The sequence below is a fragment of the Schistocerca americana genome, chromosome 7, assembly GCF_021461395.2.
Source record: "Schistocerca americana isolate TAMUIC-IGC-003095 chromosome 7, iqSchAmer2.1, whole genome shotgun sequence".
Taxonomy (NCBI): domain Eukaryota; kingdom Metazoa; phylum Arthropoda; class Insecta; order Orthoptera; family Acrididae; genus Schistocerca; species Schistocerca americana.
The window spans coordinates 109,491,313-109,510,447 of NC_060125.1; the positions used below are offsets into that span (position 1 = coordinate 109,491,313).

The 19,135-nt window shown below is 44.4% G+C and overlaps 1 protein-coding gene across 1 annotated transcript in view; it reads right to left on the minus strand.

Annotated features, from left to right (window-relative positions):
- LOC124622747 (zinc finger protein 771-like) overlaps nt 1-19,135 on the minus strand; it is a 114,117-nt gene that overhangs the window by 20,968 nt on the left and 74,014 nt on the right. The window contains exon 4 of the mRNA XM_047148536.1: nt 2,960-3,346. Within this exon, the coding sequence (XP_047004492.1) occupies nt 2,960-3,346 (387 nt within the window). The remainder of the gene's footprint in view (nt 1-2,959; nt 3,347-19,135) is intronic.

A 19,135-nucleotide genomic window follows, 5' to 3' on the forward strand; every position in this document is an offset into this window, starting at 1 on the left:
TATTGCAAATTGAACAGAAGTCAATCTATTTGGCATTAAAAGAATTAATTTTGAATTCGATAGTATGTTCTTTCACCAACCAGTCCTATAATTCCCTGAAGTGATTTTCGGAGAACAATAAAAATTAAAATCACGATGTCAGAATTGAGATCTGAATACCTCACCCATATATCACCCCAGTCTTTGGCGCAAACAAAATTTTAATGCAAAAAAGTTTTACATACTTAGCGCCAAAAAACCTACATCTACACTCTAAAAGCCACTTTACAAATTGTACATCAGTGGTTTACATTCGCGTTAACCCACACATTTCAGAAATATTGCAAATTGAACAGAAGTCAATCTATTTGGCATTAAAAGAATTAATTTTCAATTTGAGTTCCAAATGGCTGTGCTGAGAGTAATAAGAGACAAGAGTGATGTTCACACTGACATCCGATGCAATACTGTGAAAGGCAATACAGTTGTTGAACTTCATCACCAATGTGTTCCGGTTTATAACTGAAATGTAATGACTTAGAAGAACATTCCAACCTCGTATCAGGAACTTCAACGATAGGGGAAAAAGATTAGAGTCCATGTGTTACTTCAGTTCATACAGCATGAGAGTGGATAGTGATAGTGATGTTGTTTCGCCAACCATTCCAAAATTCATTGAAGTCATTTCAGGTAACCAATGAAAACTTAAACGATAATGTTAGGTTTGAGATTTGAATACCTCTCCCGTTTATCATCTCAATGTCTTGCGCAAATAAATGCTATTGAAAAAGATGTTTAAATACACTAAAGCGCCAAAGAAACTGCTACAGGCATGCGTATTCAGATATAGAGATATGAAAATAGGCAGAATACTGCGCTGCAGTCGGCAACGCCTATATAAGACCATAAGTGTCTGGCGCAGTTGCTGGATGGCTTACTGCTGCTACAATGGCAGGTTATCAAAATTTAAGTAAGTTTGAACGCGCTGTCATATTCGATGATGATGATGTTTGGTTTGGGGGCGCTCAACTGCGCGAATATCAGCGCCCGTACAAATTCCCAACCTTTGCTCAGTCCAATCTCGTCACTTTCATGAATAATGATAGAATGATGAGGACAATACAAACACCCAGTTATCTCGAGGCAGGTGAAAATACCTGACCCCGCCGGGAATCGAACCCGGGACCCTGTGCTCGAGAAGCGAGAGCGCGACCGCGAGACCACGAGCTGCGGACTGTCATATTCGGCACAGGAGCAATGGGTCACAGCATCACTGAAGTAGCAATGAAGTGGGGATTTCCCATACGACCATTTCACGAGTGTATTGTGAATATCAGGAATCCGATAAAATATCAAATCTCCGACATCACTGCGACCGGAAAAATATCGCGCAAGAACGGGACCAACGACGACTGAAGAGAATCGTTCAACATGAAAGAAGGGCAACCCTTCCGCAAACTTCTGCAGATTTCAATGCTGGGCCATCAACAACTGTCATCTTGCGAACCATTAAACGAAACATCATCCATATGGGCTTTCGGAGCCGAAGGCCCACTCGTGTACCCTTCAAGACTGCACGCCAGAAAGCTTTACGCCTCCCCTCGGCCCGTCAACAACGACATTAGACTGTTGATGACTGGAAACGTGCTACCTGGTCGGACGAGTCTCGTTTCAAATTGTATCGAACAGATGGATGCGTACGGGTAAGGAGACAACCTCATGAATCCATGGACCCTACATGTCAGCAGAGGACTGTTCAAGCTGGTGGAGGCTCTGGAATGGTGTGGGGCGTGTGTAATTGGGGTCATATGGGACCCCTGATACGTCTAGATATAACTCTGACAGGTGATTCTTACGTAAGCATCGTATCTGATCACCTACATCGCCGGCCGCTGTGGCCGAGCGGTTCTAGGCGCTTCAGTCCGAAACTGCGCTGCTGCTACGGTCACAGGTTCGAATCCTACCTTGGGCATGGATGTGTGTGATGTCCTTAGGTTAGTTAGGTTTAAGTAGTTCTAAGTCTAGAGGTCTGATGACCTCAGATGTTGTCCCATAGCGCTTTGAGCCGTTTGAACCATCACCTGCACCAATTACTGTCCATTATGCATTCCGACGGACGTGGGCAATTCCAGCAGGACAATGCGACACCCAACACGTCAAGAGTTGCTACACAGTGTCTCCAGCAACCTCTTCTGAGTTTAAACACTTCCGCTGACCACCAAACTCCCCAGACACGAATAGTTTTTAGCATATCTGAGATTATTTGCAACGTGCTGTTCAGAAGAGATCTCCACCAGCTCGTATTTTTACGGATTTATGGTCAGCCCTTAAGGATTCGTGGTTTCAGTTACCTCCAGCACTACTTCAGACATTAGTCGAGTCCATGCCACGTCGTGTTGCTCGCAGGGGCCCTACACGATATTAGGCAGGTGTACCAGTTTCTTTGGCTTTTCAGAGTATGTAGCGCCAGAAACCTACATCTACGTCCATACTCTGAAGGCCATCTTAAAGTTTCTAATATTTTCAGTGATTTACGTCCTAGTTAATCCACATAACAATAAATACAGCGAAATGATTAGAAAGCAATCCAACTGGTTTTAAAAGGTATTCTGTTCTTTTCACGTCTAGTACAGTGTCTACTTTTTCAGGAATGAATAATTATGTTTTTATTGTATAACTTCGTCGTGTGATGTCTTTCCTGAAGCCACAGCTGCTAAGGTAATCTATGTTAGGGAAATCCTGTGTACCATCTGTCTGTGTATCATGTCAACAGCATTTGCCTAGACGAGGGAGGGAAACTGCCTGATAGTTGTTAATCCACTGTGCAGATTGGATCCGAATCTGGCCCATATCCGTGCCCTGCAAACTATCTCATTGCCCATTACCCTATACGAGAAGGTCCGGTTTGGAGATGTACACGAAAAGGTTAGTCAGGGAAAGTAAGAGTAAACCGGAAGTATACTTAGTTCCCAAAACGTACCTCACAGGTGAAGGGCTTCTCACCGGTGTGCCTACGCAAGTGCTGCTTGAGTAGTACCGAGCGCGTGAAGGCCTTGTCGCAGAGCGTGCACGCGTGCGGCCGCTCCCCCGTGTGTATGCGCACGTGCATGTTGTAGGCGACTCGCTGGTTGAAGCGGCGCCCGCAGTCGGCGCAGGCGTACTCCTTGCGGTTGCGGTGGATCTTCATGTGCGAGCTGAGGTAGCCGCGGTCGTTGAACACCTTGCCGCACTCGGGGCAGGCGGCGGCGAACTCCCGCGTGCCCGCGTGCACAGACACGTGGTACTTGTAGTTGCGCAGCTGGCTGAACGACTTCCCGCACTCGGCGCACTGGTGCGGCTTCTCCCCCGTGTGCGTGCGCGCGTGCACCTGCAAAGGTGTACAGTGGCCGAAAGCGGAACCTGCGTGGGCTGAGCGAAAGAGAAGAAGAGATGAGCTGAGAATGGAGAAAAGAGTGAGGGATTTGTCGAAGAGTTTGGAGATAGTAATGTTGCAAAAGATGGAAATGGAGAAGGTGATGATACTGATGTATGATGCAGAGACATTGTCATGGAAATATGAATGCAGTAGAATGAGTGAAACGAAGGTATAGTAGATACAATGGTAGTGGGAGATGAAGAGAAGAAAGAATTCAAGAGAGAATAAGAAGAGAAAGGAATGTAGACAAAAATGAAGGCGAAGGGGCAGAGGAAGGTGAAGCAAAGGAGATTACAGTGCAGAGATCAGCGTTAATAGGGAATTTTGTTATCGAGCTTACCTTTCAGAAGAAACAAGATCTAGTAAACGTGCTATGTGCTGGAAGGCAGAGTGATGAAGAAAACGTTACAGCGAAGAACACAGATGCGACAGAAAATGTAATTAGTAAACATAAACTTTTGCATAAACGGAGACTGATGACCATAGATGTTAAGTCCCATAGTGCTCAGAGCCATAAACGGAGCTTTATATACGTACAATACCATGGGAGGTAAGAAGAGACAGGAAATACTTCAGCGAAAATCTCTGCTGCTGTAAGAGGATCTACCAGCGAATATTTATGTAGAAAGAGGCAAGAGCTCAAGGAAGCATCTGCTATATGTTACTCGAAGCTGGCAGAGTCAAAACTTTCAAATGTGTGGGAGTTAAAGCATTTGTAGAAAGCGCAAGAATTCTTTTGTTGATTGAACGAAACGAAACAGGAGAAAGAGAAGTGGAAGATAATGCTGACTCGAAGGAAAAGATGCCACTGCATATAGCTAAGCAACGAGAGAAGAAACCATCCAACGAACTGCAGTAATTAATAAGCAAGAAAGATCGATCAAGAAGGCCCATATAATACGAGAGTACAATATATCTGGGGATTTTATTTAAGAGGCGAGGTTTTGCTATGTCTGGCGTAGACATTGTGTTCTCGTAAGTCATTTTCTACGTGTTACGTGTTATGTCACAATATGAATTTTGTGTGATGCACGAATGTAGTTCAGTGAACTTAAGAGCGCACACTACATTTACGACAGTCACACACCGACGGAGAAGGGTGATTATTAGCTGGAGCAAACATTCATAGTTGAAGACGAGTAGTACATTGTCTATGCCAATGATTCACGGCCGGCCGGTGTGGCCGTGTGGTTCTAGGCGCTTCAGTCTGGAACCGCGTGACCTCTACGATCGCAGGTTCTAACCTATTAGGTTAGTTAGGTTTAAGTAGTTCTGAGTTCTAGGGACTGATGACCACAGATGTTAAGTCCCATGGTGCTCAGAGCCATTTGAACCAACCAATGGTTCCCAATCTTTCTGAGACTGTTAGCCCTGAGTACAGTCAGATATTGGCTAGTATTCACTCACCTCCACCAACCATCTGCAACATTAGCGCCGAACTAAACTTGACAATGAGAAAGAATTTTCTTTGAATGATTTTATTTTTTTGATGATGCAAGATGATATTTACTTTTCGTAGGTGTCTTATTAAACCCCCAAATAATGAGTCAATGAGGCAATTGGTTCCGCTTTATTCTAACAACATTTTATTTTTATTTATAGACAGATGAAGTAACGCGAATGTTACTTACAACTCCTTCCCAGAAAAGAAAGCTAATTACCCGCATTGATCGTAGATACTTATTACAAAATGTGCTTTCCCGGCACCACTCCTCTTCCTGGTGACGTTTGCTTCACTCACACCCTACAACCCAGTTTTAAAAACAAACAAGTCACAGGGGGCATACTATACCTACGGCTTGTGTACCACTACATTCCTGGTCTCTTTGCCCCTAAAATGGTAGAAATTAGAAGACTTTAGGCTGGCAATGCTTTGCGTCTGACCACTTTAGCATAGTAATGTAGTAGCTAATACATAATTACTGCTGTGTAGTAATCTCAATAAAATCGCTTATTACAGTGAAGTAAATAATGAAGCAGTTCCTGGCCAACTGTGAGAACTACATACAACTGGGAGAAAGCATTTTCATGAGGTATTTAAGCATGTGTGTATCAATTTTTCTGTCGCAGATGTGTGATACGAAGTATATGTACAGTAGGTGGACTATGTGAGGAACAAGGACGAAGTTCATACATTCGTTTCACAAGCTGTAACCTCCACCTCATTGTCTCATGCGTTAATGCTAGTATTTGAAATAAAAAATGTAATTATTGGTACCTTATGTAATCAGCATTACAGTTTTTCGAAATAGTGATGATGATAATAATTATAATTTGAAAATAGTTCGGTTTCGAGTCACAAACATTACTGAACCTATTTTTTTTATCCCTTAGAGGGGGTAAATTACCCCAGGTTGAGAACCATTGATCTACGCGCTGTAGTACAGCCAGCTGCTGGGGAGACCTGTTGGTAAACAAGCGGACGTGAGCCTACACAGCCGGTGATACCGCGCGAGACGTGAAGAAGATTGATAGTTGCCACGCCAGCAGTGCTTGTAAATAGAGGCAGCGGGTCGCTCATTATGAACCGGGCACGGCGCACCGATTAAATCGACAGCAGGAATTGAAGAGAGGGAGTGAATACGTTAGCGTTTGTGGATCTGAATACAGTTCTGTAAATGTAATGTATGGATGTTCCTGGCAGACTGAACCTGTGTGCCAGACCGAGACTCAAAATCGGGACCTTTGCCTTTCGTCGGCAAGTGCTCTACCAGATGAGCTATCGAAGTATGACTTACGACCCATCCTCAAAGATTTATTTCCTCCATTACTCGCCTCATACCCTCTTTCTGGAATCTCATGTATGCAATTAGGTAACTACAGGAAATCCTACATATCAACAGTTAATTATTAAAATTTGGGAAGCGTGTGTGATGGTGAAACTTTGGCCATCCTTTGGTATCCAGAGTAGCAGTCGAAGCCGGTGTGGCAATACCCTGCATTGGTTCAAACGGCTCTAAACACTATGGGACTTGACATCTGAGGTCATCAGTCCCCCAGAACTTACAAGGGAACCTCCCCATCGCATCCCCCTCAGATTTAGTTATAGGTTTAGTTATAGGTTGGCACAGTGGATAGGCCTTGAAAAACTGAACACAGATCAATCAAGAAAACAGGAAGAAGTTGTGTGGAACTATGAAAAAAATAAGCAAAACGTACAAACTGAGTAGTCTATGTGCAAGATAAGCAACACAAGGAAAGTGTGAGATGAGGAGCGCCGTGGTCCCGTCGTTAGCGTGAGCGGCTATCGAACGAGAGGTCCTTGGTTCAAGTCTTCCCTCTAGTTTAATTTCTTTATTTTCGCAGTTATGATCTGTCCGTTCGTTCATTGACGTCTCTGTTCACAGTAATAAGTTTAGTGTCTGTGTTTTGCGACCGCACCGCAAAACCGTGCGATTAGTAGACGAAAGGACGTGCCTCACCAATGGGAACCGAAAACATTTGGTCGCAAGGTCATAGGTTAACCGATTCCTCCACAGGAAAACACGTCTGATATAGTCTATACGACACTGGTGACGGCATGTGCGTCACATGACAGGAATATTTTGTCGACCCACCTAACTTGTACACTTGGCGAATGGGTAAAAAGATTCTTCTACCTTGCCTGATTTAGGTTTTCTTGTGGATGTGATAGTCACTCCCAAAAAAAGTGATGAAAACATAAGAGTTTGTCACATAAACTGCAACAAATGAATGCAACAGTTTCACAGTCGCACAGCTTTCCCTGTGCTCTGTCAAAACATATGTTTTTAACTTTTTCAAATTTTTCCGTGTGTAGACCGTCAAATCCTGCGTATGTCCAAGAAAATCTGAACATGTCATGGAATTTTGGAGAGCGAAGTTGATTGTGTGTGAGTGCCTGAACTTTGATAGTTGTCTGAAAATAAAAAATTAAAATTCTCACTCGAGGGAAGACTTGAACCAAGGACCTATCGTTCCACAGCTGCTCACGTTAACCACAGGACCACGGCGCTACTGAGCTTCTACTCTCCTTAATGTTGCCTACCTTTAGCATGGACTACTCAGTTTCTATATTTTGCTTATTTTTTTCATAGTTCCACACAACTTCTTCCTGTTTTCTCGATTGATCTGTGTTCAGTTTTTCAAGGCCTATCCACTGTGCCAACTTATAACTAAATCTGAGGGGGGTGCGATGGGGAGGTTCCCTTGTTAGAACTATTTAAACCTAACTAAACTAAGGACATCACACACATCCATACCCCAAGGTAGGATTCGAACCAGCGACCGTAGCAGTCGCGCCGTTCCGGACTGAAGCACCTAGAACCGCTCGACCACAGGGGCCTGCGATACCCTGCGTTATTGCCAGATTTATTCAAGATGGCCGATCCAAGATGGCGGTCATAGCTGTGGCATGCCACACTGACGTCCTATGGGAGATCAAATTTTGGCAGGAAAGTAGGTCAACTGGGCTACTTCCACTAACCTACTCTCCTCCCCTCCCGCCCCCCCCCCCTTCTTCTCCACCAGCCGCTGTGGCCGAGCGGTTCTGGGCGCTTCAATCCGGAACCGTGCTGCTGCTGTGGTCGCAGGTTTGAATCGTGCCTCGGGCATGGATGTGTGTGATGTCCTTAGGTTAGTTAGGTTTAAGTAGTTCTAAGTCTAGGGGACTGATGACCTCAGATGTTAAGTCCCATAGTGCTCAGAGCCATTTGAGCCATTTGAACCGTCCTCTCCCCACCCCTCCCTACCTGGAAATTGGTGGGAAAAGGACTTAGTCTGTGCTGGGCTGTTGGATGTTTATTTAAACAATTTGAGTTGTCATAGATGGTAGCTCCATCTGGTGTATTCACCATGAGGTCCAGAGTTGAACTGATCTGGTTCACAACACCAGCACCAGAGGACGCTGTCGGCCCTCACCCATCCCGTGATGTAATCCTAGATTGCGTTCTAGGGAAAAAATGGAGATATGAGTATTCAGACTGTGGCTAGCTGTTGGGCTGGGACGAATGTAATTGTTTACTGTGTTCAATAGATGACGTGTTTGTGCTGGAGATGAAGGAGCATATTAGCTGTAAGCATGCATTTGCGGACTTTTTCGAGAGCAATGATATTTGGTGAAGAAGAATACGCTTCATGAAATAATGAAGATGGACTAAGTTACATTTCACAACTGACACTGATAAATGCGTGTGCTGTAACTGTAGACCAGTCGATAAAAGTCCAGTCAGTCTTCCAAAGCATAAGAGGCAAGACATTCACTCCAGAGTTTCTGCACCCCGCTGGAAGAGAGGCAATGCGCTTAGCTCCCTGCCCCCCAAAGTCTTCGTGTCGGCTTACAGCACGACTATGCGGTAGCCGTAAGGCCACATGATAAGCACTTCCTGTCGTGTTGGAAATACGCGCAGCCCTCCTCCTTCCCATACCTGGTGCATGAATAACCATTGTTAATGAACATGAACTGTTTCAGGAGTTATTACATGTGGTGCTGTGGAATATCGTCACATACATAACGAGGGTATCACAGGAACTAAATGTACTACTGCACAAAGAGAGAGAGAGAGAGACAGCCCTTCAGATGTTGTGAGAATATTTAAACAATTACACATTTTATTCTGACGAGTATCACGAGAGGTACACTTGAACACAGACTCTAAAAAGATTGCGACATACCTGTGAAACCTCCCTGAGACACTTCAAATGCTTTTGTGGGAAATAGATCCCGATACCAATATCAGCTGCAGGATCTGATTTTACACGCCAAAACGACGATATTTGGAAGTCTAAATAAATGTCTCTGTAACTCTAAACCGGATGCGCACAACTTTTTGAGTTTTAGCCGCTTGTTTGAAGACACTGCCAGAGAGAGCAAAAACTTTCTGAGTCCTACAGCTCCTGTTGTGTTCATTACTTTATTGAAACGGTGAGTGGGTTTAGTTTTACATTTGCTGCTGCTGGAGTCACGGACATTACTTTCTTCAATTCCCGAGTCACAGACGGGAAAGTCGGAACAATTACTCAAACAGAATTTTGAAGTACTGTCTTACAGACGAGAAAAATGGCTAGAGTTTTCGGTGAATTTTCGATGTCCTACAGCTTTTGGTCTGGAGATGCTCTAAAATCACAATGGCGTCTGAGGGACAGCATCCCTTCAGAGGTGGATGGTCTGCTTGGACGTGTCACTGAACACTCAAACAAAGAAGATATCATGTTACTCACAGAACTTTCAGTAGATAACTTTCTCCCTCTTATTCGAACCAGTCTCCAGAGGATCATGTGCCCTGTACAAAGAATGGCTTGTAAATGGAGCATTCTGAAACGGAAACGAGCGTTTGGCGTCAGTGGCCGGAAGGCTCCTTGCGGGGCAGGTCCGGCCGCCTCGGTGCAGGTCTTCTTACATTCGACGTGACATTGGGCGAACGGCGCGCCGGATGGGGATGAAATGATGATGAAGACAGCACAACTGTCCACAGCTCGTGGTCGTGCGGTTCTTGCCTCCCACGCCCGGGTTCCCGGGTTCGATTCCCGGCGGGGTCAAGGATTTTCTCTGCCTCGTGATGACTGGGTGTTGTGTGATGTCCTTAGGTTAGTTAGGTTTAAGTAGTTCTAAGTTCTAGGGGACTGATGACCATAGATGTTAAGTCCCATAGTGCTCAGAGCCACAGCACAACACCCAGTCCCTGAGCGGAGAAAATCCCCGCCCCAGCCGGGTTCAAATGGTTCAAATGGCTCTGAGCACTATGGGACTTAAATTCTGAGGTCATCAGTCCCCTAGAACTTAGAACTAATTAAAACTAACTAACCTAAGGACATCACACACATCCATGCCCAAGGCAGGATTCGAACCTGCGATCGTAGCAGTCGCGCGGTTCCAGACTGTAGCGCCTAGAACCGCATGGCCACAGCGGCCGGCGCCCCAGCCGGGAATCGAACCCGGGCCCGTAGGACGGCAATCCGTCACGCTGACCACTCAGCTATCTGAGAGCACAATGGAGCATTCTGATTAGCTCTTACTGAATTTATTCGCCGAACTGCTGCTGCTGCTGCTGCTGCTGCTGTGGAAGCACTGTCCACCATTTTCTGCAGACAAGACTCATTGGCAAAAGTATTTTGTACAGATCGGGAAAACATACAGCAGTCATATGGGACTGACAGTTAAAGCCTGTATCGGAATACGATCCTATACATCAAAACAATGCCACGCCGGCAAGGGACAGTGCTGCATGCCTTCCTACTTTGCTATCAGATGAAGGGTTATTATGACACAGGCAGTCTCCGATTCTTTCTTCCGAAGATAAGCAAACTAACCCAGTAGTGTTCATGAGAGTCATCCGGAATGTTTTTCCAAGAAATTAGACCGAATAACAGATGATAAGCTTTGTGGTAGTTCATACACAGGGCGATCTCTTTCTGTGGGCCGCTGACATGGCGGAAAGGTGCACACCTACGACCAGTTCGAAAGCGCATTCTTAGACAAGTCCTGGTCCATCGCAGTATAAGAGAGACTGAGGCGCAAAGTGTAAGCACAGAGGGCTCAGAAGATACTCTGAGAAGTATCTAAATAAAACCCATTACTGGACGAACTCGATATCACACGTAGATGTTCTAAAAATATTAAAAAGCTGCCACCGGCTAACATATGTGAGAAATTAATCACTGCCCTTGAGGAATCCTTTCAGTTTTCGATTGCATTGACTTTATTTACGGAGAGAGACCTGTGCAACCACAAAATGATAGTGCGCAGGCAGAACCCACACGAACTAATGAACAACATGGCGGGAGTGGCAACAACAACCAACACGGTTGGCAGCCATATCCCCACGGCAACAATGTCAAATGTCAACAGGAACCAATTTGATAACGGAAAGAGGCAAAAATTCAGGCGAGGGTATAAAAATAACCAGGGACGGAATTTCAGTCGGACAGGATTTAGCGGCGAAAGAGATCATAGTCAGCAAGCGTACAATGCGCCGCCCACCGGAGGCAATGATCCGAATGGTCACTGGCAAGTGCAGAACACAATCAGGCGACAAAGTAATCCGTCGCCATCTGGTTATAATCAGCACAATCAAAATTACGTTTCGAATAGCGGCCAGGGACAACGACATTTCGAATCGAGAACCGTGCAAGATATTAATTGGCGAAACCAGACGTGTAATGTGCACATAGTTGTGGTTACCCCTAACGAACAGATCAGTGCTCAGAGCAATTGGGAAATCACGAACCGGTCTCGATAGACCCCCGTTCATGATCAGTAAAGAGGCTGGGGGCATGGAACTAGTTAATAGCTGTTTTTTAAACACGACGACTGTGGTGATATCAAAGATGACCTGCGTCAGGAGAATATTACCATCCGTACAGACAGAAATGAAGACACAGTCCATGGGGTAATCAGTGCACAAATGTTTGGTTTAAGGGTACCCATAATACTGGACACTGGAGCTGCCACTAATTTCACAGGGTCTGTTTGACCAGTTACTTCGTGAGATATTTGGCCTGGTCACTATCAATGGACCACCCTGTAGATATAGCTAAGGCTCACCGGTCATTTGACCATCTTCTTCTGTGCAGATGCACAAACAGTGCCCGAACTCTTACGGGAATCGGCAGTAAAGCCGCGAATAATAATGGGCAGGGGCTCCATGAATATAGTGCCGGATAATAAGTTGCGAATGTGGCTCTTACGGGAGGCGTGCCACAGATGAGTCCCTGCAGTCGCACTATCCTATGTGTCCTCGGTGGCTCAGATGAATAGAGCGTCTGCCATGTAAGCAGGAGAGCCGGGGTTCGAGTCCCAGTCGGGGCACACATGTCCCCGTTGATTTATATCAACGCCTGTAAGCAGCTATGGGTATTCATTTCATTGTAATATTCAGTAGCCCTAGGGAAGTCAAACGCCAGAGAAAGCAAACGAAAATGCACTGGTGACGTTTGAATGCAATTCTTCTGTCCTACCGTCATGTTTGTAAACACGCAGGGGATTGAGCAAGGAAATATCCCCTGAGATCGTGCGCACTGAGGTAAGTGAGTCAGCTTGTATTACAGAAGAACTGCCGGAGCTTTTATTGCGTTTTGCTCATGTTTTTGAACGACTCGCTAGCATAATCAAAGGATACAAATACAAAATGGAGGTGTATCCACACGAAACCTTCTGCTTTTACGAACCACTTAAATTGGAAGGAACACACAGAAAATGTTACGGGGACGGCTAACCAGGGACTGCGTTTTATTGGCGGGACAATTAGAAAATGTGACAGACCTACTAAGGAGACTGCCTACACTACGCTTGTCCGTCCTCTTTTAGAATACTGCTGCGCGGTGTGGGATCCTTACCATATAGGACTGACGGAGTACATCGAAAAAGTTCAAAGAAAGGCAGCACGTTTTGTATTATCGTGAAATATGGGAGAGAGTGTCACAGAAATGATACAGGATTTGGGCTGGAAATCATTAAATGAAAGGCGTTTTTCGTTGCGACGGAATCTTCCCACGAAATTCCAATCACCAGCTTTCTCCTCCGAATGCGAAAATATTTTATTGACACCGACCTACATAGGGAGGAAAGATCACAACGGTAAAATAAGGGAAATTAGAGCTCGTACGAAAAGATATAGGTTTCATTCTTTCCGCGCGCTATACGAGGTTGGAATAATAGAGAATTGTGAAAGTGGTTCGATGAACCCTCTGCCAGACACCTGAATGTGATTTGCAGAGTATCCATGTAGATGTAGATGTAGATACGGGCCAGAGCGTGAGAAATACCTTAACTTCATACTGTTTAAACGCACTGTAGGCATGCGACTGAGACGCAGCGCATGTAAATAGCGAAATGGAGCGAGGAGAGGAATGCACACGCGCACTACCAAGCTTTCAGGTTGGTAACCTCCTCGAATGCTCACAGCACAGCGTAAACCGACGGATCGCCGCCACACGACGATAACTTAGCAAAGAAACGTCAAGCAATCTACATGAAGAGAAAGCTTATAACATGAGTTGACTGTTGTTGTTGTTGTTGCGGTCTTCAGTCCTGAGACTGGTTTGATGCAGCTCTCCACGCTACTCTATCGTCTGCAAGCTTCTTCATTTCCCAGTACATACTGCAACCTACATCCCTCTGAATCTGCTTAGTGTATTCATCTCTTGGTCTCCCTCTACGATTTCTACTCTCCACGCTGCCCTCCAATGCTAAATTTGTGATCCCTTGATGCCTCAGAACATGTCCTACCAACCGATCTCCCTTCTTCTAGTCAAGTTGTGCCACAAACTCCTCTTCTCCCCAATCCTATTCAGTACCTCCTCATTAGTTAGCTGATCAACCCATCTAATCTTCAGCATTCTTCTGTAGCACCACATTTCGAAAGCTTCTATTCTCTTCTTGTCCAAACTAGCTATCGTCCATGTTTCACTTCTCTGAGAGAATTACAATGTCATCGGCGAACCTTAAAGTTTTTATTTCTTCTCCACGGATTTTAATACCTACTCCGAACTTTTCTTTTGTTTCCTTTACTGCTTGCTCAATACACAGATTGAATAACATCGGGGACAGGCTACAACCCTGCCTCACTCCCTTCCCAGCTTCCCTTTCATGTCCCTCGACTCTTATAACTGCCATCTGGTTTCTGTACAAATTGTAAATAGCCTTTCTCTCCCTGTATTTTACCCCTGCCACCTTCAGAATTTGAAAGAGAGTATTCCAGTCAACATTGTCAAAAGCTTTCTCTAAGTGTACAAATACTAGAAACGTAGGTTTGCCTTTCCTTAATCTTTCTTCTAAAATAACGCGTAAGGCCAGTATTGCCTCACGTGTTCCCATTTTTCTACGGAATCCAAACTGATTTTCCCCAAGGTCGGCTTCTACCAGTTTTTCCATTCGTCTGTAAAGAATTCGCGTTAGTATTTTGCAGCCGTGACTTATTAAATTGATAGTTCGGTAATTTTCACATCTGTCAACGCCTGCTTTCTTTGGGATTGGAATTATTATATTCTTCTTGAAGTCTGAGGGTATTTCGCCTGTCTCATACATCTTGCTCACCAGATGGTAGAGTTTTGTCAGGACTGGCTCTCCCAAGGCTGTCAGTAGTTCTAATGGAATGTTGTCTACTCCCCTGGCCTTGTTTCGACTCAGGTCTTTCAGTGCTCTATCAAACTCTTCACGCAGTATCATATCTCCCATTTCATCTTCATCTACATTCTCTTCCATTTCTATAACATTGCCCTCAAGTACATCTTCCTTGTATAGACCCTCTATATACTCCTTCTACTTTTCTGCTTTCCCTTCTTTGCTTAGAACTGTGTTGACTAGTAGGGAAATAAAACGTCTACACTACACAACTAAACTAAGATTACCAAATTGGGAAGAACTATACGCACAAACACACACACACACACACACACACACACACACACACAAACACAAACATACAGAGGACGAAGTAAACATTATCTATAGAAAACTAGCTACACACTATGGTACTATGTACAAGTTATTTACATATCCGCCGACGCTGGTGACCGAGCGGTTCTTGGCGCTTCAGTCTGGAACCGCGCGACCGCTACGTTCGCAGGTTCGAATCCTGCCTTGGGAATGGATGTGTGTGATGTCCTTAGGTTAGTTAGGTTTAAGTCGTTCTAAGTCCTAGGGGACTGATGGCCTGAGATGTGAAGTCCCATAGTGCTCAGAGTCATTATTTACATTTCCACAAGTGGCTATTTCCAAGCTCCACGAAAGAGGATACCAGTACAAGGAGTGAAGGAATATAAATTAAGCTTTGAATATTCTACGAGAGATAGGATTGTGCCCCGCCTAGGATAACGCTTTTGTTTCCAGGTACAAAAAGGTAAGTCAAAATGACAACCGCTCTACTAATATGTGTGCTCTTACAACTCATATAAAAAACTGGTAAAGAATGAATTGTTTTTTGTTAGAAATTGAAAATATGAATACTGGAAGCGTGATGCATTAGTAGCCAGCGACCAACTATACACTTAGTTTTAACTTAGTATTTAAGTGTCCTTCCAGCGAACGATCCAGAGTCACGTCCTGGGTAAAATAGGCAACACAATAGCTAGGTGTTTGGTACCAAAGCATTAGGGCCGCACCGAAAATGAATAACTGTATATATGAAAATATGTGTATGATGGTGTGAATGCGTGTATGAAAAAGCTAAAGTGCGCCAAATGGATAAAATGGTTGAATTTAGATCTTGTGCAACCGAATGAACAGGTGTCATACCGAATGAAAAGGTGTCGGCCGCCCGGCGTGGCCGAGCAGTTCAGGCGTTTCAGTCTGGAACCGCGCGACCGCTACGGTCGCAGGTTCGAATCCTGCCTCGGACATGGATGTGTGTGATGTCCTTAGGTTAGTTAGGTTTAAGTAGTTCTAAGTTCTAGGGGACTGATGACATCGTATGTTAAGTCCCATAGTGCTCAGAGCCATTTGAACCATTTGAAAAGGTGTCAGCCCACGCATTGTAAGTTCAAGTGACAGAGGGGAGCGCCAAGCAAGAATTATTACAATACATTCGCAAATTAAGACAAGTTGCCTCAACATTGTTTATACTTCTTCATTGACACAATTATCGTGGAGACATATTCGTGCACAACAGAATATACAAGAGTGATATCCTGTAGTACAATGAAGTACAAGTCACCGACATTGAGGTACACTGTTTACAGTCGGTGATGACATTTGTATAACGTAATATTGTACTATCAGAATGTATCACTAGATAGTAAACACAAAGTAAGTGGATTAACACGAAATGATGTACTCAATGGTTCTCTTTTGATGACCGAAGGATTGCAGTAGTACAGTAAAAACTGGATCCCTCTTCCTGTCCACAACAATTCCTGTAGAGTAGTAGACACATCGTAGTTTGCTTCTCAGAGGCGTAGCTAGCGTAGTTATGTAGCTTATCGCAACTTAATGTTATGAAGCTTTCCTTCCTCTGCGTCAGGTGAGGTGTATGAATACAAAACTTATGCACATCATGTAATTATGTTGTATGCAATTATTTTGTCAATACAGTAAAATGAGACTGAAAAAACGACAAGCTGCGTAATCTTAAAGCGAGGTGACACTATGAATACAGATTGCTCACAAAGGAACATCCAAATGGTTAATGCCTGAGAGTGAAAAGAGATAAAAATGATAATGCAAAAACTGAAAGATGTTTCGTGACATAAAAACTCAGGAGATGTACATAATATCAGATGTCTTGTGTGTATAATTTACGTACAGTGTTTATGAAATTTTTTGTATAATATTTATGTAAAGAAATATAAATGCAATATGAAAATGTACACGTACGGAGTACGAAATACGCAAACCCCGAGTTTCAACATACTTTAAAATGTAAATAGTTAGGTTATAGTAACAGTGATGAATTGTAAAGACTATGTGAAGCTGACTATGTTCTCCAGGACTGCATATGTGACCTGGAATGGAAATGAAGTCCCATGCTTCTTGACAGAGCCTACGGGAATGATGCGGGAGAGCCGCTCCGCTGTACTAGGCAAGCACATAAAGGAGGTGGTGTGCCGTTGCCTGCCTCCGACCGTAATGATGATGATGAAAACGACACAACACCCAGTCATCTCGGGGCAGATAAAAATCCCTGACCCCGCCGGGAATCGAACCCAGGACCCCGTGCTCGAGAAGCGAGTACGCTTCCACGAGACCGCGGGCGACGGATTTACATGAATTAATAACTGAAAATATGCTAGGAACATTTTGTGAAGGACTGAAATCTGTAATTCCATGTGTTCCTGTGAAAAAACGTGTGGCAGTGCTGAGGAATAACAAATATTTATATCCTCGATGAACTCAGGTATCGACGGAGAGCATATGGAAACGAATAAAGGCATTGGAGACTTACCTTGAACCCATTCAAATGTCCCCGGCATGCTGATGCCGCGGGCCTTTTTCGACCACTGAAACATGTGCACTACGACAGGAACAAATGTCTGGGCGGTAAATCACGAACCTCCTCGCCACAGCATCGATGGCCCCACTATGCACAAGCTTCAGCACACCACACTGCAGCAATCGGATGAACACTTCTATCGACTTTGGGTATACAAGTGAAACTGGAGCACACTCATGTGCAGCTCAACTGAACTGCTGCCTTAAAAAACTCAAGTGAGTGCGAAGTATGCGTCAAGCGAGGAGTGCGTGCTGGACAATGCCGCAATAGGAGCGGGTAAATTACAACGCTCAAACTTCCGACTCCGAATTCAAATCCGCCTGTTCACGCAACCTTTAAAACATTTTTGTAAATAGTAGTGGTAATAATTTGTAAAGTGTAAAGTAAGCAAAATTAGATATTTATAATATGTAATGACATGTTCCAGGAGTAAACTAGGTAACCTTTGACACAAATGAAGGTCTCAGAACTCAAAGATGCAAATACTGTAATGCATCACCACTGTATACTGACGGGCCAGTGATATGGATCACGCCAGTACACAGAGGGGGGGGGGGGGGGGGGCAGCTGTGTAGGTTCTTTAAATGGCCTAAACATATAAATAAATATTCGCGCCGTCTCCGTACGGCAAAGATATTGAGGGGATGTGTGATTATATCCCCGCTGACAAATAAAAGTTGAAGAAATAATATCAGTTATTTTATGTATCTCATTTTTTTTTTCATCGACCTCGCTTTCTGTCGGCCTTCTGAGCTGGTGCGAGAAAGACGTAAGTAATCGAGTTACCTCAGTATTAAGTAAATGTTTTAATATGTGAGAGTCGCAAGTCTGTCATCCTACTATCGAGTTATGTCCTAATTTCCTTCTCCCGATGCGACGAAGACTTGCATTTTGATATTCAGCTCTTCACAGAGGAAGTCAACTCGAAAAATGAATAACCTCCGCAACCACGCCGGCAATGTTGTACATTGTTGGGGTGAAAAGGTGAATTACCAAGCCGCAATTTAAAACTACGAGTTTAACATTTATTTAATTTTTTGGAACACATTTATGCCTGCGCACTTTTCTGCGCAGACAGTTTTTGGTGCGGCTTCCCGATAATTGATGCATATACCTTCTCCCCTACCAATGTACTGTCCAGCACAGATACACGCCCATTCTGAATCTTTTTAAATTTCCACAGAAAACACATACGATCACTAAAGCTGCCCAACACATGTACTGAGTATTAGTTTGCTATTCACCTGCCTAGAGGGGGTCAGGGTTAGGCCAGCTACGTTCCTGTGCCCCAACCGGCGTCTCCACTATGGACGGCTCCCACAGCAAGCCAGAAAAAATGGTTCAAATGGCTCTGAGAACTATGGGACTTAACATCTGAGGTCATCAGAGCCCTAGTCTTAGTACTTAACCTAACTAACCTAAGGACATCACACACATCCATGCGCGGGGCAGGATTCGATCCTGCGACCGTAGCGGTCGCGCGGTTCCAGACTGAAGCGCCTGGAACCGCTCGGCCACATCGGCCGGCAGCAAGTCGGAAATGTCAATATTTCCAGCCACAGGGCATCACCGATACGCGCTCCTCGCACACCAGGCAGCACCGTGCTAGGAAACTGGGCACATATGCTTTATCAGTGTACTTACAATTATAGATTACAAATGCAGTCTCAATCTGACGACATTCGACAATGAGCGAAGTATTGGAAATACCCCTCTCCTGGCGAATGTGGCTGTGGAAATATAAATATCTATAGCATTCTTATGACTGGACATAATTTTTCAAGTAAAAAAATCTTTCATTCCTCACACAGCTATCACAGTTTTCCAACTCAAATACATACCTTCCTCATGACAAGAC